This window comes from Lepus europaeus, chromosome 22, assembly GCF_033115175.1.
Source record: "Lepus europaeus isolate LE1 chromosome 22, mLepTim1.pri, whole genome shotgun sequence".
Taxonomy (NCBI): Eukaryota; Metazoa; Chordata; class Mammalia; order Lagomorpha; family Leporidae; genus Lepus; species Lepus europaeus.
In genome coordinates, this window is record NC_084848.1 from 23,866,470 (window position 1) to 23,891,741 (window position 25,272).

At 49.3% G+C, this 25,272-nt stretch overlaps 1 protein-coding gene across 4 annotated transcripts in view; it reads right to left on the minus strand.

The window, feature by feature from the left end:
- The window catches only part of ADCK1 (aarF domain containing kinase 1), a 135,738-nt gene extending 111,575 nt beyond the window's left edge, over nt 1-24,163 (minus strand). For 3 of the 4 annotated variants that reach the window (XR_009864820.1, XM_062181552.1, XM_062181549.1), the window contains exons 1-3: nt 24,099-24,163; nt 12,079-12,224; nt 11,865-11,948 (exon numbers count right to left, since the gene is read on the minus strand). Coding sequence is in view for 3 of the 4 variants with exons in the window: in XM_062181552.1 (XP_062037536.1) it covers nt 11,865-11,948; nt 12,079-12,213 (219 nt within the window). In the remaining variant the exon portion in view is untranslated. Of the gene's footprint in view, nt 1-11,864; nt 11,949-12,078; nt 12,225-19,770; nt 19,901-24,098 lie in introns of all 4 variants that reach the window. The other variant, XM_062181551.1, reaches the window with a different exon arrangement.
- Nucleotides 24,164-25,272: the final 1,109 nt, after the last annotated feature.

A 25,272-nucleotide genomic window follows, 5' to 3' on the forward strand; every position in this document is an offset into this window, starting at 1 on the left:
TTATTTGGAAAAATGGTCTTTTCAGGTGTAATATAGTTGAGAACTTTTAGATGAGATCCCAGTGGGCCCTAAATCCAGTGATAAATGTCCTTATAAGGCAGAGGCAGAAACTGGAGTGATGCATTTAAAAAAAAAAATGCCTCCAGCCACCAGAAGAGGCAAGGAAGGAATCCTTCCCAGAGGCTCCATCAGCACTATCTTTTAAAAAGATGTATTCATTTATTTATTTGAAAGTCATAATTACAGAGAGAGAAAGAGATCTTCCATCTGCTGGTTCACTCCCCAGCTGGCTACAATGGCCAGGGCTGAGCTAGGCCAAAACCAGGAGCCAGGAGCTTCATTCGGGTCTCCTACGTGAGTGGCAGAGCCCAAACACCTGGGCCATCTTCCGCTGCTTTTCCAGGCCATTAGCAGGGAGCTGGATCAGAAGTAGAGCAACTGGGACACAAATCAGTGCCCATATGTGATGGTGCAGTCTTTTTTTCTTTTTAACATTTTAAATCTTTTTTTAAAGATTTATGTTATTTATTTATTTGAAAGAGTTAACAGGGAGATGCAGAGGCAGAGAGAGGTCTTCCATCCACTGGTTCACTCCCCAGTGGCCACAACAGCTGGAGCTGAGTCGATTCAGAGCCAGGAGCTTCTTCCAGGTCTACCACAACAGAGGCCCAAGGACTTGGGCCATCTTCCAGTGCTTTCCCAAGCACATCAGCAGGGAACTAGATGGGAAGTAGAACAGCCAGGACTCAAACCAGCACCCATATAGGATGCTGGCACTGCAGGCTTCGACTTTAACCCTCTGTGCCATGGCACTGGCCCTGATGCTGGAGTCTTAAGCAGTAGCTTTACCCACTAAGTCACAATGCTGGTCCCCCTATCGACACTTTGATTTTAAACTTCTGGCTTCAGAACCATAGGAGAGTAAATTTCTATTGTCCTAAGCCACCCATCATGTAATCATTTGTTAAGAAAATCACAGGAAATTAATATATATATATATATATACCCTACTAGCTGTGGACCCTTAAACAAGTCACTTAATCGGTCTGTGCCTCAGTTTCCTCATCCATAAAATGGGATGACAGCAGAGGTACCTACTTCACAGGGTTGTTGTGAGAGCTAAATGAGATAGCAGAAAGTCCTTAGCACAGTGCCTGTCCCATCATCACTGTTCAGTCAAAGGAACACTTGTTCTGACCATCAGGAGCCCACCTGGGGAAGTCGGAGCTTGGCCCCGCATTGGCCCCGCATCTACAACGGATGGTGCAGCCTCACTTCTCAAAGTGCAGAACCCTACAGTAGTGACAGTGTGCAGAAGTGGTACAAGACACAACTTCAAGTGGCAACCAGAACATTTATGTGCATAAGCATTAGAGACCAGAGAGAGAGATTATGAACCCTGTAATGTTACAGATATTTTTGCTCAGGACAAAACCAAGACAAGGGAAAAGAGTAGTGGGTGCTTGGCACAGCAGTTAAGATACCCCTAGGGACATCTGAGTTTAATTCCTGATTCTGCTTCTGATACCAGCTTCTTACTAATGCACACACTCTGGGAGGCAGCAGGGCTCAAGTATTTGGGACCCTGACACCGTGGTGGAGACCTAGATGGAGTTTCTGCTTCCTGGTCTCAGCCTAGTCCAGCCAGCTACGGCTGTGGGGCACATTTGCAGGTGAGAGATCTCTGTTCCTGTGTGTGTCTCTCCCCCTCTCTTGGGGGGGGGGGTTGGATGGGGGAGGGCCTATGCTTAGGAATTTAAAAATTTATGGGAAGAGTCAACAGAATGAAAAATATCTTTAAAATACCTGAATAGTTGGTTCTAAAGAAGGGCATGGGAATGACAAAGAAGGAATCAAGACAGCACTGGTTCTGGTGTGGGAGGAAGAAGGCTGTCATCAGGCAAGACGCATGCAGGTCTACCATGGTACGGGCAGGGTGTTATCTCTGAAACTGGGCAATGGAGGGACAGGGTGTTATCTCTGAAACTGGGCAATGGGGGCAGGGTGTTATCTATGAAACTGGGCAATGGGGGCAGGGTGTTATCTCTGAAACTGGGCAATGAGGATGAGGAGGAGCCCTGAATTATTTTTATGCCTAAAATATTAACAAGTATTTCACACGTTTTTCAAATATAAGGTATATGCGCACATAGCAAAATAGGACACTGTTACTGGCTATGATACATGGGTCACTAACAAGTCTAGCCCAGTTAGGAGCATAACTGAGGGGCAGTTAAGATGCCACTTAGGATAGCCACATCCCATATTGCAGCACCTGGGTTCAAGTCCCAGTTTTGCTCCTGCTTATAGCTTCCTGTTAATGCAGACCCTGGAACAGCCAAGTACTTGGGTCCCTGTCACCCATGTGAGAGACCTGGATGGAGTTCCTGGCTCCTGGCTTCAGCCTGGTCCAGCCTCAGCTGGTAGAGGTATTTGGGGAATGAACAAATGGATGGAAGACATCTGTCTGTGTCTCTGTCTCTCTCTCCCCACAACTTGCAAATAAATGAAATAAATAATTCTTTTAAAAGACTACTTGGCATTTTCTAGGATCACAGAGATGTCATCACACAGCGAGTCCCATCTCCAGGGGAAGCTCCAGTGACATAGTTTCCCCCAGGACCCCCACTGATGGCAGTGAACCCCACCAGGCCTCTCCCCAGATCACACCGAGGCCCAAGAACCCACTCCTGTGGAAGTCTCCCAGGATCAGGCCTGCCGCATAAGCACAACACTGCACAGATCTGTGATGCATTATTCAAAAAGATCTGGGTCTACAGAAAGCTAAAAAGGAGGTGCTGGCCTCAGTCGCAGACTTCTCCCTTAGTCCCGAGGCCTGATCCTCAGATGACCCAAGCAGAGCAAATTAAATGCAGCTCATGCTGCTGCAGAAATGATCACAGACTCTGACAAAGCCAGTCGCCAAGGCAGCAAGGATCCAATTTCCCTCCCCTCTATGCAGAACACTCGAAGGCAAAGCTCCCCGAGGACGAAGGGCAGCAGCACAAGGGGCCTGAAGGGCACGGTACACGAAGACTCTCGGCAAAGCTTCCAAGCAGATGACACGAGCTGCAGGTGCAAAGAGCTGCAGCACAGTTAGATCCCACTACTCCAGGGGCGGCTCTCCCAGGCCCTGGCCCCGCTCTCAAGGGTCAGGAACAATAATTCCAGGCCAGGGGTCAGAGGACCAATCAGTGCCTCTGCAGCTGACAGCTTCACGCCCACCGCCCCTCTCCCCATGCCTGCTCCTCACTGTGGGTAACTTGAGGGCAGAGGCCCAGCTTATTCCCCTTTATTTCCTCTCAGCCTCACGCAGCACCTGGCACAGAGCAGGCTCAGTTAAAGTTGGCTAAAGAAAGAGCCAGATGGGCCGGCGCCGCAGCTCAATAGGCTAATCCTCCGCCTTGCTGCGCCGGCACGCCGGGTTCTAGTCCCGGTCGGGGCACCAATCCTGTCCCGGTTGCCCCTCTTCCAGGCCAGCTCTCTGCTATGGCCCGGGAGTGCAGTGGAGGATGGCCCGTGTCCTTGGGCCCTGCACCCCATGGGAGACCAGGAGAAGCACCTGGCTCCTGCCATCGGATCAGCGCGGTGCGCCGGCCGCAGCGCGCCTACCGTGGCGGCCATTGGAGGGTGAACCAACGGCAAAGGAAGACCTTTCTCTCTGTCTCCCTCTACTGTCCACTCTGCCTGTCAAAAAAATAAAAAATTAAAAAAATTAAAAAAAAAAAAAAAAAAAAAAGAGCCAGATGGAAGAATGGAGAAGAAATGCATGCTTTGGCCAACACAGTCTCCAGGCTTCAGAGAACATTCCTGAAGAGCCAGACACGGCTACGGTTCCTCTTTGCAGACCAAGAAGATCTTAGAATGCTTACTGAACGGCTGTACCTTCATGAGTCTGAGGCTAAAGTTGTCCTCAAAAGTGGCAGCTGTTTCGGCGCCGAAGAGTTCAAAGTCTTCCTGAAGTGAAGAGCTGGCATCTACCACACCCTCTGGGGGATCTGCCCTCCCTTCCACCGGGGGAGGAAGGCGAATGCCAAGCATTTGCTGAATTAACTGTTTGGCTGGTTCATCCAATGAGTAAAGGAACTTCCAGGCAGGTGGTTCCTCTGCACTTCTCCTCCTTCCCCCATGTTTCCCAAACGTATCCTAGCTGTAGCACAGCCTTGGGCTGAGACGGGGCTGCAGCAACGGCAGCAGCCGGCGAGAGCTGGCACATGGGCATCTTTGCTTCCACTCTCTGCCCAACTCGTCATTACAGGCTGTGGTGTGTGGTTTATCCCCTGAGGTTTCCTGTGCTAGAAGCTTGGTCCCCAGGTGGTAATGGTAACCCATGCATGTCCTCGGAAGGGATCAACATAGCTCTCAAGAAAGGGGTGGTTATATGATTATGGGCTTGTCTAAATAAGATCAGAGTCTGTGAACTCAAGAGGCTTCCATAGCCTTGGAAGCTCATGACAAGAACCTCGGGTGATCACTGACGTCATAAATAAGAATGTCAATTGTTCAATCAACAACAGGAGTCACTGTGCACTTGCTCCCCATGTAGGAGCTCTGTCCTTAATGAGTTGTACTATGAGAATTAACGGTAAAACTAGTCTTCAAACAGTATTTTATACTTCATGTGTCTGTGTGGTTGCAAACTGTTGAAATCTTTACTTAGTATAGAGTTGACCTTCTGTATATAAAGATAATTATATTTATATAAAATTATATACATATATATGTATATGTATATAAAGAAATTATACATATAATTATACATATAATATAAACATCTTTATATACAGATAATTATATATATAATTATCTTTAGATACATATATACACACACACACACACATATATATATAGGCTGCTGACACCTAACGTGCCTTCCTCCAGTTCCAAGGGGCACCTCAGCCCCTTCCTCTTCCCCTCCAAGCAGTCAGGAATGGAGTCCCTTTTCCCCCAAACACCCTACCACATCCCACGGTGGGAAAGGTTGGCCGCCTCTGCCCTCTCCCTCAGAACCATCCCATTCTCAGAGTCGAGGCAGCATGGGTGTCTGAACAACATCAGGTAGAGAGGGCAGCAGAACGTGAGAAGCACGAAGCATTCTCCCAGCAAGCATGCAGCCCCTGTGTCCCTCAGCACGTGGAGGGAGCCCCCTAGAGGTGTGATGCTCTTGTCCTCTCTGTGGGACGAGGATCCACCAACTGGACTGAAGACTTGGGGAGAAGAATCAAGGTGTGCTCGCTCACCTCTTCCTCGCTCCTCCACTTAGGGGATTTGCTTATCTGCAGGTCCCTGTGTGAGAGGCTGTGCCCAGGTAGAGAGGTCTACATAGATTCAGGGTGAAGTCCAGTGAGCCCACTTACCCCAGACCCAAGCCAGACTGCCCAGCTCAGTGCTGATCCCAACAAAGCCAAGCTTTTCACCTCCACCTGTCAGAGTCCACTCTCTCCTTGGTTCTGCCCCTCAGGCATGGAAGACAAGGGTGCCAACAGTGCACCGGCCGCAGTGGCCATTGGAGGGTGAACCAACGGTAAAGGAAGACCTTTCTCTCTGTCTCTCTCTCTCTCTCACTGTCCACTCTGCCTGTCAAAAAATAAAAAAAAAAAAAAAGACTCCCTAGGTTCAAGTTTCGGCTCTGCTTCCAGTTCTGGCTTCCTGCTAACATGTACCTTGGGAGGGAGCAGGGGTGGTTCAAGTCCCTGGGTCCTTGCCAACACATGGGAGACCCAGACTGAGTCACAAGCTCCCAGCTTCAGCTTAGTCCAGCCCTGGTTGTTGCAGGCCTCCAGGCAGTAAACTGGCAGACGGAAAAATCTCTCTCGTCTGTCTGTTACGCATCTATCTTTCAAATAAATGAAAGATATTTTACATGTTAAAACAAATAACTAAATATGAGAAGCAGCCAGCATGATAAACCTTATGCCTCTGGATCTGCTCTCTGGAGTAAATCATCCACAGCGTTAATTAAGTGAAACTTCTCATCTCCATTCTTTGAAACCCAAGGGAGACCAAAGCCCTGGCCTCTACCTGGCAAAGGGGAAAGCAGAGGTACCTGACCCGGGCTAGGAGTCTGAGGAGCCAGCTCCAGATCCAAAATGGCTCCAATTCCAAACAAAGCTCCCCTTACCCTCGTTAGGCTCCAGAATTCCTGCAGTCCACTCCTTCCTCTGAGTGACTGGTCCTTCTGTGACTCTCACAACTCCGATTACGGTTCCAGACCCAGCGCACTTCTACAAGGCCCCCAGTCTTCAGGACGCATGTGGCTGCAACCATCAGTACTCTGAACTCAAAACACCTTTGGCAAAAAGAGAACTACCTGGCAGACGCCACCGTAAGTCCGGGGGCGGCCCAGATCTGGGGAGACAATAAGACATCTCTTTGCAATGCCAGCTCCATTCACAGTTGGTGATGGTGCTAAGATGGCTGCCAACAGCTCAAAGCCAGCATTCCACACTCAGCTAACCCAGCAGAAAAGAGAGAGCTGTCATTGCCCCAAACAGTCCTGGACCTGATGGTCACTGGCCAGAAGTGGCTCAGGTACGCATCCCTGAGCTGATCTCCAGGGCCAGCAGAATGGGCTCCATGGACTACCTGGCTGATGATGGTGGGTGAGCCCTACCCAAAACTTGCTGGGTGCAGATGACACAGAGCAGTGGCTCCCCCAGGGGAAGTCTGAATGTTGCACCCCACAATGAGAATGGTTCCCAGGCTGCAAAACTAACACACATCTACCACATCCCAGCCCTTGTAAGAATCAACTCCACCTTGTCTCTTCAGGCCCATTGTATAGATGTCTATACCAACAGCACCTGCTGTCTGAATGGGCCCGTGCACACACCTCTCAGCTTATAAGCACCCTGACGCCAGTAGTCTAGTTCTCCAAGGTGCCCGGTCCCTCCCCATCCCTTCGGCCACCTAGGAAAGTGCCGCTCCCAGTTCCAACACAGAGCTGAGTCACTGAGATCCTAACTGCCAGCGCTACCTTGCAAATGCTTCTCCAAGTCCCCACCTGCCATGCCGGTCTCCTGGCTCTGACGCTCTGGGACCAGCAGATGCTGGCTTGACAGGGGAGATAATTATGTTTTACCCTTCACTCACTCTTTTATCAGCCATGCCGACAAGCACAGACGGCACTCTGATATTAGAAAACACTCCCGTAGCATGTACTCCTGCTCTCTACTGCCAGCCAGCTCCCTCTTCCCAGGTACAACTCCTGGGGAGCAGCCTGCGCCTTGGTATCTGGGGCCAGCCACCACGTGCTGCCCTCCTGTCCAATGTCAGGCTGCACTTTCCCTGTGGTGCCCCTCAAAGCTGTCCACTTCCGCCTTTCAGATGACCTACATGTAGCAGGCAGCTCTCTGCACAACACCCATTGCCCACCTACTCTGCAGAGTCCCCAAGGCAGAGGCCGTACCCTGGACCTGTGGGCAGCGCTTTCCAAGGCCCACAGCTCTGGTCAGGAGAAGAAAGAGGGCGAGGAAAAGCAAAAGGGTGTGAAGTCTCAGAGGCAGGTGCTTTGAGATTCTCCAATAAAAGCTACAATTTCATTCTCTTAGCTACTCCGTGAAGCTTTATTCAGAATCTACTGGGTGCTGGGTACTGGTGTGAGAGCTGCAGACATGGAGGTGCACAGCCCAGACCAAGCCCCTCTCCTCACAAGGCTCACAGCTTCCAGGAGGCAGTGGACTTGAATGTAACACCTGCTTTACACTGCACAAGGCACTGGCTCGGACAGTCTCCATTTAATCCTCAGTAAGCGGCATTACCACCTCTGGTTTAGACAAGGAATATGGCAGCTACAAAAGGTTAAAGTGACCGTCCCAAAGCCAATGCACAAATTCAAGTCATCTGATCACCAGCCTGGGTTCTTTCTGGGGCTCCTGCGAAGGCAAGGAGGTAGCAGGGTGCTGCCTGGCACTGAACCATTCAACCAACTCAGTCCCAGGCACCATCAGGAGAGGTAAAACAACCAACCATCGTCTGTGGCAAGAATAAACAGTGATCAAATTCAAATAGGGAGATATTTCTGGAAGGATGCACAAGAAATAATAATTGATAGCAGGCAGAAAAATTGGAGAATGAAAAAATAAGGATATTAGAGTCACTCTGTGTGTTTCAAATATTTTTATGAGGCTAATTCCAAAAAAATCCATGGAAAATGGAATTAAATGATAATTTTATTCTGGTGCAAAAAAAAATTTTTTAAGTTTTTTTTTTTTTTAATTGATTTGAAAGTCAGAGTTACAGAGAGAGGAGGAGAAACAGAGAGATTTTCCACACACTGGTTCACTCCCCAAATGGCCGCAATGCCAGGGGCTGGGCCAGGCAGAAGCCGAGAAGAAGGAGCTTCCTTTGTGTCTCCTACGTGGGTGCAGGGACCCAAGCACTTGGACCATTTTCCACTGCTTTCCCAGGCCATAGCAGAGAGCTGGATTGGAAATAGAGCAGCCAGGACTTAAACTTGTATCCATATGGGATGCCAGCATCAAAGGCAGAAGCTTAACCTGCTACACCACAATGCTGGCCCCCCAAAAATCCTTTTGAAATCCATGCATATGAGGAATCTTCAAAAAGTCCATGGAAAATTAATAATATGAAAAAATAATGCATGGATTTCAAAATGTTGTACAGCAAAATAAACTTACTTTTTTTAGAGATGTATTTATTTTCATTTGAAAGGCAGAGTGAAGAGAGAAGCAAGGAGGGAGGAGAGGAAGGACAGAAGAAGCAGGTAGGAACAGAATCTTCCATCCACTGGTTCTCTCCCCAAATAGCCAGCAACAGCTAAGGCTGGTACATTCCAAAGCCGAGAGCCTGGAACTCCATGTGGGTATCTCCTACAGACGGCTGGGACCCAAGCACTTGGCCCATCTTCCACAGCTCTCCCAGGCATGTTAACAGGGAGCTGGATCAGAAGCAGAGCAGCCAATATGGGAACCAGTGCTCATATGGGATGCCAGCACTGCAAGAAGCAGCTTAGTCCAGTGAGCCACGATGCCTGCCCCAAATTATCTCTTTTTTTCCCAAAGATTTATTTATTTATTTGAAAGACAGAGTTAAATAGAGGCAGAAGTAGGGAGAGAGAGATAGAGAGGTCTTCTACCCACTGGTTCACCCTCCAAATGGCCACAATGGCCGGAGCTGTGCTGATTCGAAGCTTGGAGCCAGGAGCTTCTTCTGGGTCTCCCACATGGGTACTGGAGCCCAAGGACTTGGGTCATCTTTCACTGCTTTCTCAGGCCACAGCAGAGAGCTAGAACGCACGTGGAGCAGCCGAGACTCAAACCAGCGCCCATAGGGGACGTCGGCACAGCAGACAGTGGCTTTAGCCACTATGTCACAGTGCCAGTCCCCCAAATTTATCTTTTAACTTTTTAACTTCACCTATCTATGAACTATTTGAAGTATGTACATGAATTTTTTTTTTTTTTTTTTTTTTTTTTTTTTTGGACAGGCAGAGTGGATGGATAGTGAGAGAGAGAGGTCTTCCTTTTTGCCGTTGGTTCACCCTCCAATGGCCACTGCGGCCGGCAGATCTCGCTGATCCGAAGCCAGGAGCCAGGTGCTTCTCCTGGTCTCCAATGCGGGTGCAGGGCCCAAGCACATGGGCCATCCTCCACTGCCTTCCCGGGCCATAGCAGAGAGCTGGCCTGGAAGAGGGGCAACCGGGACAGAATCCGGCGCCCCAACCGGGACTAGAACCCGGTGTGCCGGCGCCGCAAGGCCTCGGAGGATTAGCCTGTTAAGCCACGGCGCCGGCCTGTACATGAATTTTTAAACATATAAATGTGGCCGGCGCCGCAGCTCAATAGGCTAATCCTCCGCCTGTGGCACTGGCACACCGGGTTCTAGTCCTGGTTGGGGCGCTGGATTCTGTCCCAGTTGCTCCTCTTCCAGTCCAGCTCTCTGCTGTGGCCCGGGAAGGCAGTGGAGGATGGCCCAAGTGCTTGGGCCCTGCACCCGCATGGGAGACCAGGAGAAGCACCTGGCTCCTGGATTTGGATCAATGCAGTGCGCAGGCCGCAGCATGCCAGCCGCAGCAGCCATTGAGGGGTGAACCAATGGAAAAAGAAGACCTTTCTCTCTGTCTCTCTCTCTCACTGTCCACTCTGCCTGTCAAAAAAAAAAAATATATATATATATATATATATATAAATATATATATATATATATAAATGTCTTTCCCATTCAACAACACTTTCAGGAGGCCATCGACCAAACCCTGAATGTGGAAAATGCTACAGGAAGATTGGCACTATGACACAGCAAGTAAAGCCACCACTCGCAACACCGGCATTCCATATGGGTTTTCGTTCAGGTCCCAGCTGCTCCATTCCAATCGAGCTCCCTGCTAATGACCAGAGAAAAGCAGCAAAGGATGGCCCAAGTGTCTGAACCCCTGCTACCGATGTGGGAGACCTGAATGGAGCTCCTGGCTTCAGCCTGGCTCAGTGCTGCTCATTGAGCCACCTGGAAAATAAACCAGCAGATGGAAGATCTCTCTGTCTGTCTGTCTTTCTCTCTCTCTCTCTTTCTCTCTGTGTGTGTGTGTGTCTCCAATTCTGACTTTCTAAATAAATAAATATTTTTAAAAAGAAAAAAGATCTACAGGATAAATTATCTACTTTTTTCAACAAGAAACTAGCACCAAAAAGAGAGGATGAGTAAATGTCAAAGATTTTAATGTATACAGGAAACGTCAATCAAATGTTTCGATTGGGATGCAGATGTGGACAAACTAACTATAAAGAGACAGTCTGGGGGCAATACAGGAAATTTGAACATGGACTAGGTAAGAAATTATTAATTTTGTTAGGCGTGATCATGATATTATGGCTATGTTCTTTAAAGATCCTATCTATTACAGATACATCCTGATGTATTTACAGATAAGGCAATGTGATGTCTAAGATTTGCATTTAATTATTTCGGCAAAAAAATAATAATAAATAAATGAAGGCATGGATAGGGAGAGGGCAGGGACCAATACAATGGGGAAAATGTTGATAAATTCTCACACTAGAGGACAGCTCCACAGGGGTTCATTTTACTATTCTCTGAACTCTGGTGGATGGCTACAGTGTCCATAATGAAGAGTTTAACTAAAAATGTAAAAGTTAATTATTCCTTCCACAAAGGATGCCTGAAAAGGAGAACATCATGGGGGGAGAGGAGGAGAGGAGGTAACTGAGTGAGTCCAAAGGGAAGACTAAGAATTGCCTAGGCAGCAAAGAGAATTCCAGGTGGGGAGAACTGCTGGACAGATCCATCTGGCACAGAGCTCTCCAGACCAAAGTGCCTACACCTGACCTCAAACTCAACTGACACCGCACAAACGCCTCCTGCTTGGTCCCCCAACTCTCAGAGTACACAGATGTCAAAGCAACGTCAGGCTCCCTGTTGCCAGGAAAGAAAGCGGCGGTGGAATCCACGCAGAGGCCAACAAGAAGCCCCAAGGTGGCCTCCAGATAGGACAGCGGTGAACCTCTCTCAGCTGGGTTTTGCTGACAAAGCAGGCTGGAAGCCAGCTAGATTGTGTTGGGGACAAAGCCTTCATCCGGCCTGAGTCATCCCAGATATTGGCACTGCCCAGAAACACACAGCAGCCTCCCCAGCAGCACTGTGTAGATTAACATCCTCAGTACCAGGGGATCCAACTTGATGCCGGGCTCACAGCCCTGCTCACTGGCACTGAAACACCTCAACGTGATGGGACAGCCGCTCCTCCCCTCTTTCCCTCCAAACCCCCAGCTGGCCGATGGCCCCAGCCTCAATCCGCACTTTGCCCTCTGCCCATCTCCAGGGGCACACAGAAAGCCTATTGGCTGTGCAGCCACTTCAGGTTCACATGAGTCCCACTGTTCCCTTACCTTGGATCGGAGCTGCACATACTCCTCTGAGCCATACGGGACACTCCTAAGGGAGGTGAGGTAGTCATAACTGATGACAGCTGTCTGTGGACCAAGACAGGACAGAACTTAACACCTAGACGTCAATCAGGACTCCTCTGCCCAAGCACTGCCCACACAGGCTGCCCAAGTACCGCTGAAGTTTCTCAGCCACTCCCACGATGAGAAAACCTACCGTAGCAACTGCTCTGCCCACCCTGACGGCGCCAAAGTCATTAGGGTCCAAGTACTTGTTACTGTAGAGGTAGATGCCAGAGGCAGCAAGAGCCATGCTGGTCCATGAAGCAAGCTTGAGGGCCTTTCTGGCCATGTCCTGAGACCCTGCGACAGAAAGGAAGACAGAGATGGAACACTGTTTAGGGCTTCAGAGCCAGTCTGCAATTCAGATGTCAGCTCTATCACTCACAGACCTTGGGATGACCTTGGGACCACTTTCTTAATCTCATTCAGCCTCAGTTTCCTCATTTGTAAAAGCAGATGATGACTACCTCAACACTGCTGGGATAAGATGAGATAATGCACTCGAAACGGTCAGCACGGCACCTGCCACAGTCAATGCTCAAAATCCTCCTTCACTGCTCCAGGCATGGGGAGAGACAGGGAACAAGACCAAGCTCTTATCCACACGGGACTCCGACTCTAGGGTGAATGACAGGTAACAAGCCAACAGGCATCCATGTGCTAGACTATCAGAGCTTGTAGCCAGAGAGAAAAGCAAAGAGGGCAAGGGGGTCAAGAGAGAAGCAAGATGCTACTTCAGATAGGAAAAGCATAACACGTTAACCATTGCTGCTTTTATTGTTACACCACCACACGGGGACAAGCAGCAGTACGCCTCCACGCCCTAGCCACAGCCAAGACTGCAGGTGGACAGAAACAACTGGGGAAGCCCTCCACACCCAGCTGATTTTCAAAATAATGACTTTGGTGAGCACAGATGACCCCTTGACTTAGACCATAGTTCCTTGAGGCAAACGCCATGACTGTTCCTACATTGTCCACTCACAGTCCTGCACAGCCCTTAAGGGTTAAGGACCCAATGTCCATCTGCCAATTCTATCTCATTAACCAAACACACTCCTGGTTGGTGCAACCAAGGGAGTTCCCGGGGCCCTGGCTGCTTTCCCCACCTGACTTGCACCAGCCCAGCCCACCAGGTAGCTGTGTAGTTGTTCTCTGGGGCCACTGCTTCCACTTGAATTCCCAAGCATTCTGTATGAGACTAAGATCTATGAGTACAGCTACAGCCATCTGGCCCCTGTAGGTGCAAAGCCTGCAGCGATGTGGCAGGAAGATTCAGGTCATCCCCAGGGTGCTTCTGCTCTGGACTCACTCTGTGACTGTCTCTTCCTGCTCTGTGCCTCTTTGCTCTCTGTGTGGGAGCTATTGCTACACACAGCCTTGTCTTCAGTCTCTTTAAAGTCTATTTAGGGGGGCCGGCACTGTGGCATGGCAGGTAAAGCCACCACCTGCGATGCCAGCATCCCATATGGGCACCAGTTGGAGTCCTGGCTGCTCAGCTTCCAATCCAACTCCTTGAGAATGTGCCTGGGGAAGCAGCAGAAGATGACCCAAGTACTTGAGCCCCTGCCACCTGAGTGGAAGACCAGGATAGAGTTGCTGGCTCCTCACTTTGGCCTCCTCTAGCCCCAGCCATTGCAGCCACCTGGGGACTGAACCAACAAACAAGCTCTTTCTCTCTCTCTGTCCCTCCATCTCTCTGTCACTCTCCATTTCAAATAAATTATTTTTAAAAAATTTTAGTTAAAAAAATAAGTCTATTTAGACTCATGCCTCAAAATACATCCCACAGATGTATTTTAAGATTTATTTTTATTTTAAGATTTATTTATTTTATTTGAAAGGCAGAGTTACACAAAGAGGTAGAGACAGAGAGAGAGAGAGATCTTCTATCTGCTGGTTCACTCCCCAAATGGCCGCAACAACCATGGCTGGACCAGGCCAAAACCAGCAGCCAGAACAGCATCTGGGTCTCCCACATGGGTGCAGGGGCCCAAACCCTTGGGTCATGTTCTGCTGCTTTCCCAAGCACATTAGCAGGGATCTGGATGAGAAGTGAAGCAACCAGGACTCAAACCAGCACCATATGGGATACCGGCATCGCAGGCAGGGGGCTTAACTCACTATGCCACAACACCAATCCCAGCCATAGACTTTCTTCAAAAGTATTAACAAAGCCCATCTTTCACTTCCAACTTACACTGTATAGTAAGTGTATAGCATTTCTCTAAGCAGCATCCAGTTATTTTTTCTGCTTGTATTTAATGTAACAACATGTATTTGGATTTCAATTCACCATCCTCTTCCATGCTTTCTACTTTTCCTACCTGCTCTGTTTCTTTTTCTCTCCTTTCGTGACTGTCTCTAGACTCACTGCTTTCTATATCCCATCACTAGTCCCTTTGCAGGCTTCTTTTCTTAATTCAGCATTTCTAGAGCATGGTATAAGGAACATTTGAAAAAATACCTGCCTGGGCGCCATTTCAAAAATACAGATTCCCAGACACCACCATGTGGCCCACTGACCCACCAACTCCAGGGTAAGGCTCAGTCAGCTGTATTTTTAATAATAGGTGACTTTTTATGCAAGCTCAAGTAAGTATGGGTTGAGCATACCAACCTGAAAATGCAAAATCTGATGAAACATTTTGAGCACCAACATCATGCCACAAACGGAAAATTCCATACCATGAAACCTGGTTTCATGCAGAAAATTATGAAATAGTGTATACAATGACCTTTAGCCTACGTATATGAGGGGTATATCAAACTTATATGAATTTCATGCTTAGACTTGGGTCCCAGCCCCAAGATATCTCATTATGTACATGCAAAAGTATCAAAATCCAAAAACATCCCCACTTGTGGGCCCTGAGAATTTTAGACAACGGGTGCCAATATATATTTTTGCTTTAACAGAGAGGCTCCAGAGTCATCATTGTAGCATAATGAGTTAAGTTGCCATCTGCAATGCCAATATCCCATATGGGAACTGGTATGAGTGCTGGCTGCTCCACTTCCGATCCAGCTCCCTGCTAATGTGCCTGGGAAAGCAGCAGGAGATGGTCCAAGTGCTTGAGAACTCTATGTGGGAGAACCAGATGAAGCTCATTGGCTTCAGCATGGCCCAGCTCTGGCCATTGTGGCCATTTGGGGAATGAACCAGTGGATGGATGATTCTCTCTCTCTCCCAGTGGATGGATGATTCTCTCTCTCTCTATTTCTCTCTCTCTCCCTCCCTTCACTCTCTAACTCTACCTTTCAAATAAATTTTAAAAAAATTTAAAAATCTTAAAAAAAAAAAACACTACTTGGGATACCCGCATTCCATATGAGAGGGCCTGGGTTCGAGTGCCACCTCTGCTACCAATCCAGCTTCCTGTCAATGTACACCCTGGGAAGCAGCAGGTGAGGCTCAAGTACTTGAGTTCTTGCCACCTACATGGGAGACCAGGATTCGATTCCTGGCTCCTGACTTTGCCCTATCCAGCCCTAGCTGTTATAGGCATTTGGAGAGCGAACCTATGAATAGATCTCTCTCTCTCTCTCTCTCTCTCTCTCTCTCTCTCTGTTGCTCTGCCTTTCAAATAAATAAAACTTAAAAAAAAAGTGTGACAGATACACCCACACAGTGGAGTCCTATCCTGCCATGTGCAACAACATGGATGACCCCAGAGGACACGACATTCACTGAGAAGCCAAGCACAGAAGGGCAAACATCGAACGATCTCACGTACATGCGGCCTTCAGACAACTGGGATTCATAAAAACAGCGGGTAGGATGGCAACTGCCAGGGCCTGCAGGGTAGGGGGATGCAGAGCTGCTTGTCAAAGAGTAGAAACTTCTGGTCATCACATGGGCTGTAAGGTACACCACAGTGGCTACAGTTCCTAGGACTGTGCGGTCTGCCTGAAATTTGCTAAGAGATTTTCAGATATTTTTCATTTATTTATTTATTTAATGAAAAGCTCGAAGGATACTAATTGCCATGGCAACAACAATCAATGCTATGAATCGATGTTGAAGTTTGCTAAGTACAGTGTTTGTCCTTTTTTGATGCTCAGAATAATAAGGGAAGTCAGATAGGCTAACGGTATTCATCAGAATATTGTCTTTGAGTGTTCACCAGGAATAAGCTTATTACTTCCACTTTACAATATACTTCCACAAGAGAACTTAGCCTAAAAGGAAATAACTGATTCACAAGTCATATTGCTGGTATATTGGAGATGCAATTCAGCTGACTCTAAATAAGGCCTTTCTTTTTTTTTTAGAAAATTTTTATTTAACAAATATAAATTTTGGGCCGGCGCCGTGGCTCACTAGGTAATCCTCTGCCTATGGCTCCAGCACCCCGGGTTCTAGTCCCAGTTGGGGCGCCAGTTCTGTCCTGGTTGCTCCTCTTCCAGTCCAGCTCTCTGCTGTGACCCGGGAGGGCAAAGGAGGATGGCCCAAGTCCTTGGGCCCTACACCCACATGGGAGACCAGGGGGAGGCACCTGGTTCCTGGCTCCTGGCTCCTGGCTTCGGATCGGCGCTGCGCGCTGGCCGCAGCAGCCATTTGGGGGGTGAACCAATGTGGGGAAGACCTTTCTTTCTGTCTAACTCTGCCTGTCAAAATAAATAAATAAATATAAATTTTGAAAGTACAAATTTTGAATGATAGCGGTTTTTCCCCATATAACCACACTCCTACCCACAAACCATCCCATCTCCCACTCCCTCTTCCATCCCATTCTTCATTGATTCATTTTAATTATCTTTATATACAGAAGATCAACTTAGTATATACCAAGTGAAGATTTCAACAGATTGCACCCACACAGACACACAAAGTATAAAGTACTGTTTGAGTACTAGTTTTACCATTAATTCCCATAGTACAACACATTAAGGACAGAGGTCATACATGGGGAGTAAGTGCACAATGACTCCCGTTGTTGATTTAACAATTGACACTCTTATTTATGACTTCAGTAATCACCTGAGGCTCTTGTCATGAGCTGCCAAGGCTATGAAAGCCTTTTGAGTTCACCAACTCCAACCTTATTTAGACAAGGCCATAATCAAAGTGGAAGCTCTCCCTTCAAAGAAAGCCACCTCCTTCTTTGATGGAGTAAGGGCCTTTCAGTAGTGGGACTCCTTTTCCCTATAGCAGAAGCTTTAGAAATGGCCAGATCTCTGCTCTTCAGCAGAGCGAGGAGGAAGTCAACTCTGCATCTTGTGATTGATCTAGAAATAAACTGAAGTAATATGGCGGGGGTGGGGGTGCTGTTGCGTAGCAGGTAAAGCCGCTATGCCATGTCTTGGCTTCTGGCTGATCCTTACAATTCCTACTCTCACACTCTGTGTTAGGTATTTTTATAATTTTGGATTAACATATAATACTTCAATATTGTTATGGAGTACAGTGCAGTATTTCGAGACGTATACACAGCATAAATCAATCATCCCACCAAGCAGCCTTTCCATTTCCTTATCTTTTCGTTGTGTTTGGAGCCTACTAGTAAGAGAATAGGATCTTACGTGTCCTCACGATACACACAAAACTGGGGTAACCAGCTGAAATCATGTAGATGGTGATGAATTTGATTGTGGTAAGCATTAAACACACACACACACTATTTATATATATGTATATATAAAATCTCCATGCTGTGCACCACATATATATACAATTGTTATTTGTCAACTGTGTCTCAATAAATTAACAAAAAACCTTACGTTCTAGTAGAGTCTTTACATTTCTCTTTAGAACACGTCCCAGGGCCACCATCTGACACAGCAGTTAAGGCTCTGCCCGGACACCCACATCCCACATCAGAGTGCCGGGTTTGAGTCCCAGCTCCACTTCCAATTCCAGTTTCCTGCTAATGTGCATCCTGGGAGGCACTGGTGATGGCTCAAGTCATTGGGTCCCTAACACCCATCTGGAAGACCTGGATGGAGTTCCTGGTTCCTGGCTTCAGACTGGTCAGCCCCAGCTGCTGTGAGCATTCGGGGAGTGAACCAGTGGACGGAAGATTCTCTCTGTGTCTACCTGGCTCCCTTTCTGTTTCTCTACCTATTGAATAAATAATATTTTAAAAAAGAAAGAGAACTTCCCTATCCAACACCATTTTGCCAACATTTAATACACTAAGGGTCCCTTTTGGACGGGGCAAGGGGCAGCTGAGGACATGCACGCTGGAGCCCGGGTTTAGTCCTGGCACAGCCACTTACACCCTGTGACTGTGGGAAAGTTGCTCCATCACCCTAAGTCTCGCCATCTTGGCTACAAAATGGAAGGTATAACAGCAGGCCCTCCTTGATACAGTGGCGAGGACTGAGACAAACCACAGAACATGTTTAGCAAGGAGCCACCTGCACGTGCGGTCCAGGGCTCAACAGAAGCTCTCACTCCCACCTCCCATCACTCCCACCTCCCCTTTCCTCACCAGTGTCAGGTGTTGGCAAATGCGCCTGCCTATCAGCTCCCGGAGGAATGCTGCAAGCTGCACCTGTAACCTTCTAACAGGCCCCCACCTAACCCTGCCTTTCTCCCTTGTAGTATCCTTGGCCTACAGTACGTTCAGGTGCCAAAGGGCGACAGGCTCAGCTTACCATCTGCTTTGTTTCAATAAGACACGGATTCTGGCTCCCAACCAGAGCCAGAATCGACCATGACTAGAGAAATTAGGCTGAGTGACCTCAGCTCCTTACACACCTTCCCTCCTCAAGACCCTCAGTGCCAGGAAGGGCCACCCAGCTGCTCTGCTTCCAACCCACCTCCCTGCGAATGCATCTGGAAAGCAGCAGAGTTTGGTCCAATTACTTGGACCCCTACCCACCACGTGCGAGATCCAGATGGAGTTCCTAGCTCCAGCCTTGTTAGTAAAATGCCACAGTCTTATCTATAGCACAATCTACACCCCAGATACCATCCTAGGCTCTGGCCCCCACCACCATTTCTGGAAACCAGGTGGCCACATGGCCCAACCACGGTGTCAGCTCCACCCCCAACCAAATGGGATTCGATGCTCCTACTTCCCTGCCCATCTTCCGGCAAAGTTTTAAAAGGACCTGTTCCTGAACACGTGGCTCTTTCTCTTTCCTTCCTTCTAGACCCTTCCCTCCGGTCTGTCGGGTTTCCCCCAATAAACCCTTTCCCTTACTCCGGTATTTGATGTGTTTTGTGGCGGCCTTACATTGGTGCTGTGTCTTGGATAAGGCAGCCACAAAACACACCAAACACCGGAGTAAGGGGAAGGCTTATTGGGGGAAACCGGACAGACGGGAGGGAAAGGGCAAAGAAGGAAAAAGAGAAAACACATGTCCGGGAAACAGGTCCTAATATCCCTTTGTCAGGGGGCGGGTAAGGAAGTAGGAGTAGCGAATCCCATTAGGAAGGGGGTGGAGCTGACACCGTGGTTGGACCTTGAGGTTAGGGCCAAAGCCTACCCTGCAACGCGGCAATGGGGGCCAGGGCCTAAGATGGCGTCTGGGGCAGTGCAACAGAGCCATTTTACTAACAAGCCTGGCCCAGCCCTGGGCCATACAGCCACTTGGGGAACGGATAAACTATAACCCAGAAGGCCTGTGCAGAGCCAAGAACACAGGTCTCCAGATGAAAATCACATATCCTGGGCTGCTGGTTCAATACCCCCCCACCCCGCCCCGTCACCCCGACACAGCCTCCCGTCAGTGCCACCCTCCCACACACCGACCCCCAGGTTTGACCCCTGTAAGAATGAGGCCACCTCTGGGGAGGGAAGAGTCAACAAATCAGCCACTCCCAAGACCCAGTTTTCATGCAAATGTCCTCAGTAACAAAAGAGGCAGAAATTGAAATAAATAAAATACATACTATAGGAGCCCAACTCTGTCCGCAAAGAACGGCCCTGGAACTTTCCATAAAGTGTCAGTGAGTCTTTAACATGCAAATGAGCCGCTGCCCTGGGGGTATTTTCAAAGATCCTGTCAGGCGTGAAATATGGCTGTGGAGGAGAAACACCTTTCATTATTCAGCCCCTCGCTAATGAATCACCTGCCCTGGACTGTTTACTTGCCTTTCTGACTTTGCCCCCGCCCCGCAGAACAGCACACACCTTGCGGAGGCTCCGAGGTCACCAGGAGCCTAAAGCCTAATCACCAGATCATGGCAAGCCTTTCCCGAGCCCTCGCGCTCACCTCATTAGACAGCCCGCAAAAACCAGTCAGGTGAGACAAATATTACCATCCCCAGGTAGGCGATTTGCCCTCAGTGGCTCAGCTACTAAAACAGCCGAGTAAGAGCCTGTTGGGCCCCTCTCCTGATTCACAGCCTGTGACCTCTGTGGTAGCTACACCTGCAGCCCATTTCCTAAGGTTCTAACTACCCTTCAGGAATGCACGCGACAGCCACCGTGGGCAAGGACTCGGACTTCTGACCCCCTGCCACGCCCAAAAGTGCCAGCACGTGGAAGGCGCTGTGTGGAGTCTGCAGATGCAGGGCATGTCACAAGACCCACCAGTGCTCCTCACTCTCCGCTACAAAGCTCACACAGCTGTTTGTCAAATCAGGAAGAAGGGCTCCCCCTCTCTGGACCATAGGAAGCACCCCCAGGGAATCAGGAAAGCAGGTATCAGGAAAGCCTGGGAAATTCTCTAAGTCAGAAGTTGACGATCGCTCCGACGTCCATCCTCAGGCAGAATCAAATGAAAAATCCAACGCTGTTGGTGGGGTTAAACGGTGGCTGGGCCATGTCAGTGGCCGCCCAGCTGCAGCCCCGCCCCAGGACGACAGACCTGAAATCACCCCTTACCCAGCGCTCCGTGAGAACAGCTACCGAAGAAAGGCACTTAGGGACCCGGCTCTGTTAGTCTTGCCACAAGTCCCCTCTAATTTCCTACACAGACAGTTAGACAAACAAGCATTATTTTTTTTCTAGACTGTCCCCAAGCCTGGAAGAGACCCAAGGTAACCTTGGAGAGAGTGATCAGGTCTTCAGAGAAACCTCGTCACTGATGCAGAGAAAAAGCAAATGAGGTGGATGATGCCGTCCACAAAATGCTGAGTCCACGCACCTGACCTCTGCAGGTTTGCAGTCCGCCCTGTCCTCCGGAGTGACGCAGTCCAGGGCAGGAAATAAAGCTGAACCATGCGGGTGAGTCCATGTCAAGGAAATAAAGGAATCCCTGACCAATGCCAAGGTTCCAGAGTGGACAAGGAAAAGAAATCTCACCCAGGCAAGGAACAGAAGTTCCACATTCAGTTCATCCCAGGGAAGGAGAGACTTGGAAAGCCAAGTGCAAGGAGCAAGCACCAAACTAGAGAAGAAAAGAAGTGAATGTCCGGGGGGAGGCATGCAGCGCCACGTGCTTAAATACTGCAAGTAACCTGCACAACCAGATCCTGAGGCGCACACAATTACGAGCCTTATTCTGCAGGTAAAGAACTGGAGTTCTCAGAAAAGGTCTGAGCCAAGGAGCTTGTAGCAATGGAGCCAGACATTTAAGGAAGAACTAACTCCAATTCTTCCCAAGCTATTCAAACCAACTGAAAGGGAGGGAATCCTCCCAAATTCTTTCTATGAAGCCAGCATCACCTTAATCCTTAAACCTGAAAAAGATGCAACAGAGTAAGAGAACTGCAGATCAATTTCCCTGATGAACACAGATGCAAAAATCCTAAACAAAATTCTGGCCAATCAAATCCAACAACACATCAGAAAGATCATTCACCCAGACCAAGTGGGATCTATCCCTGGTATGCAGGGATGGTTCAACATTCGCAAATCAATCAATGTGATACAAGACATTAACAAACTGAAGAACAAAACCCATATGAGTATCTCAATAGATACAGAGAAAGCATTTGATAAAATATAACACCCTTTCATGGTGAAAACTCTAAACAAATTGGGTATAGAAGGAACATTCCTCAACACAATCCAGGCAATTCATGACAAACCCGGCCAGCATCATATTAAACGGGGAAAAGCTGGAAGCATTCTCACTGAGATCCAGAACCAGACAATGATGCCCACCCTCACCATTGCTATTCAACGTAGTCCTGGAAGTTTAGCCAGAGCTATTAGGCAAGCAAAAGAAATCAAAGGGATACAAATTGGGAAAGAGGAAGTCAAACTATTCCTAATTGCAGATGACATGATTCTACCTATAGGGGATCCAAAAGAATCCACCAAGAGACTATTGGAACTCATACAAGAATTGGTAAAGAAGCATGATATAAAATCAATGCACAAGAGGCTGGTGCTGTGGCATAGCGGGTTAATGCCCTGGCCTGAAGCGCCAGCATCCCATATGGGCGCCGGTTCAAGACCCAGCTGCTCCACTTCCAATCCAGCTCTCTGATATGGCCTGGGAAAGCAGTAGAAGATGGCCCAAGCCCTTGGGCCCCTGCACCCACATGGGAGACCCGGAAAAAGCTCCTGGCTCCTGGCTTAGGATTGGCGCAGCTCCAGCCATTGTGGCCAACTGGGGAGTGAACCAGCGGATGGACAACCTCTCTCTCTGCCTCTCCTCTCTCTGGTAACTCTGACTTTCGAGTAAATGAACAAATATTTTTAAAAAAAAAAAATCAATACACAAAAATCAACAGCCTTTGTATATACAGACAATACCATGGCTGAAAAAAATAACTTCCAAGGTCAATCCCCTTCACAATAGCTACAAAAAAAAAAAAATCAAATATCTTGGAATAAACTTAACCAAGGATGTCAAAGATCTCTACGATGAGAAATACAAAACTTTAAAGAAAGAAACATAAGATACAAAAAAATGGAAAAATCTTCCATGTTCATGGACTGGAAGAATCAATATCATCAAAATGTCCATTCATCTAAGGCAATTTACAGACTCAACGCAATACCAATCAAAATACCACAGACATTCTTCTCAGACCTAGAAAAAATGATGCTGAAATTCATATGGAGGCACAGGAGACCTCGGATAGGTAAAGCAACCTTATACAACAAAAAACAAATCTGTAGGCATCACAATACTAGATTTCAAGACCTGCAACAAGGCAGTTATAATCAAAACAGCCTGGTACTGGTACAAAAACAGATGGATAAACCAATGGAACAGAACAGAAACACCAGAAGTCAATCCAAGCATCTACAACCAACTTAGATTTGACAACGGAGATAAAACCAATCCCTGGAGCAAGGGCAGTCTCTTTAACAAATGCAAAGAAAGAAAAAAACAAAATGAATCTTAATGGAGAATGGGACTGGGAATGGGAGAGGGAGGAGGGGGTGGGGATGGGGATGGGGTGAGGGTGGGAGGGCAGGTATGGTGGGAAGAATTACTATACTCCTACTAAAGTTGTACTTATGAAGCTTGTACTCCTTAAATAAAAGGTTTATTTGGGAAAATAATAAGAGTGCATAAGACAATACCCACATGTTTATGTCAACAACCCAAGTAAGAGTGGCCCTCAACCAGGTGTGACGAGTTCACAGGGTGCTCTGTGTGTGTGTGTGTGTGTGTATTTTTCCTGTAACACTGCAGCCCTCACAGCAGGGTCCCCAGAGCAGGGGCCTCAGCAGCTGCGCGGCGCTATGTCACAAGTGCGAATCCTTCGTGCAAAAACTCAGGGGATGGGATCGGGCGTTCCGCGCTGAAACAGGCCCTCCAGGTGATTTCTGACCCCCGCTGCAACAGACAACGTGCGAAGGCACGGATCACAGCTAACTCGCTTCAACTCCGCACTCCTGTCCGGAGCCCCCACGAAGGACCAGGCACCACGCAGCTGGCCTGGGCACACGTGCACTGCTCTACCCGGAAGCACGGCGGGGAGAGAAACGGCCCGGCGCGCACCGCAAGCCCAGGTGGCCCGCCGGGAAGGCTTCTCGGCGTCCTGCTCCGGCCCACGCCGCGGCCCGGAGCCCAGGCGACCCCGGGGTGACCGCGCCCGCGTGGGCCCCGGCGGCCCTCCTCCCGCCCATGAGCCGAGCCAGCGAGCGGGCAGTGCGCAGCGACGCCCGCTGGCGCGCCGAGGGGCGGGGCCCGCGAGTCACGTGACCGCGCGACTACGCGCGGAGGTCCGGCGACAAGGTCGGAGGCCGGGGCTCCCTCCCGATTCCCCAGGCTGCCGCTGCGGAGCCCCGGCGCGTCCACACGGGCTCCCCGGCGCTGGGGCCGAGCTGGAGCCGACGCCCGCGCCCCGGGCTGGCCGCCCCTACTCACCCCCAGGGAAGCCGAGCCCGGGCGCCCGGCCTCGCGCCGCAGCCCGGCGGCAGCGGGTTCGCAGGCAGCGGCACTCGCGGACCCCGGGGCCGCGCGCGGTGGAGCCGGCGCCGCGCTGCCTGCCGGGACTTGTAGTTCCCGTGGTTTTCCAGAGCTGCGGCCGTGGACGGGCGGAGCGCCGATGGGCGCCTTGTCCCTCGTTTCTTTGGCTGGGCCGCGGACTAGGAATTTTAAGGAAAACCTTATTACAAGAGAGGCGTTTTCGTGAAAGATGAAGTTGTGGATTTGCAGCTGTTTTTGGTTTTGGTTTTTTTATGTATTTTATTGAGAGACACAGCTGGCATCCGGTCATCGGCTCGTTCACTCCCCAAATGCCTGCAACAGCCACGGAGCCTGGGTCTCCCACGGGGGTGGCGGGGAGCTGCCGCCTCCCCAGTCGGCGCTAGCGGGAAGCTGGACCGGCAGCGGAGCCGGGACTGGAACCGAGTCAGGAGGGGTGCGGGCGGCCCAAGCAGCGGGCGAACCGCGTACCCGGAGGCCAGCCCGGATCGGGAGATTTTCCGTGAAGTGTCGGAACAGGCAGGCGAAGAAGAAATGTGACTCACCGTTGCTGAATATGGTGGCTCATCTTGGGGCGTCTGGCCCTCAGTCACCGGCCGGTATTTGTGGAGCGTTGACCTACCAGGTGCACCTTGCAGACATCAGACAGGCACGCATTCCACAACTATCTGTTGAGGTGCCCCCTTCCTGGGGGAGCAAAGAGGAGGTGGGGGATCCATCTGTTGATTCAAGGTCATGCCAATCAAATTTCCCTGTTTTTTCCCCTTGGACCTTCATAAAGTAATCTGAAATTCATGACAGACCAGCCTTGTGGCACAGCAGTTAAGCCTCTGCATACAAAGCTGGTATCTCACATCCAAAGGCCAGTTGGAGTCCTGGATACTCTGCTTCCAATCCAGCTCCCTGCTAATGCGCCTGGGAAAGCTGCAGAGGATGGCCCAAGTGCTTGGGCCCCTGCTAACCACATGGGCGACCTGGATGGAGTTCTGGGCTTCGGGCTTTGTCATGGCCCAGCTTGGCTGCTGTGGCCATTTGGGGGAAGTGAACTAGTAGATGGAAGATCAGTCTGTCTCTATCTCTCTCTATATATATTGTTCTGCCTTTCCAAATAAAG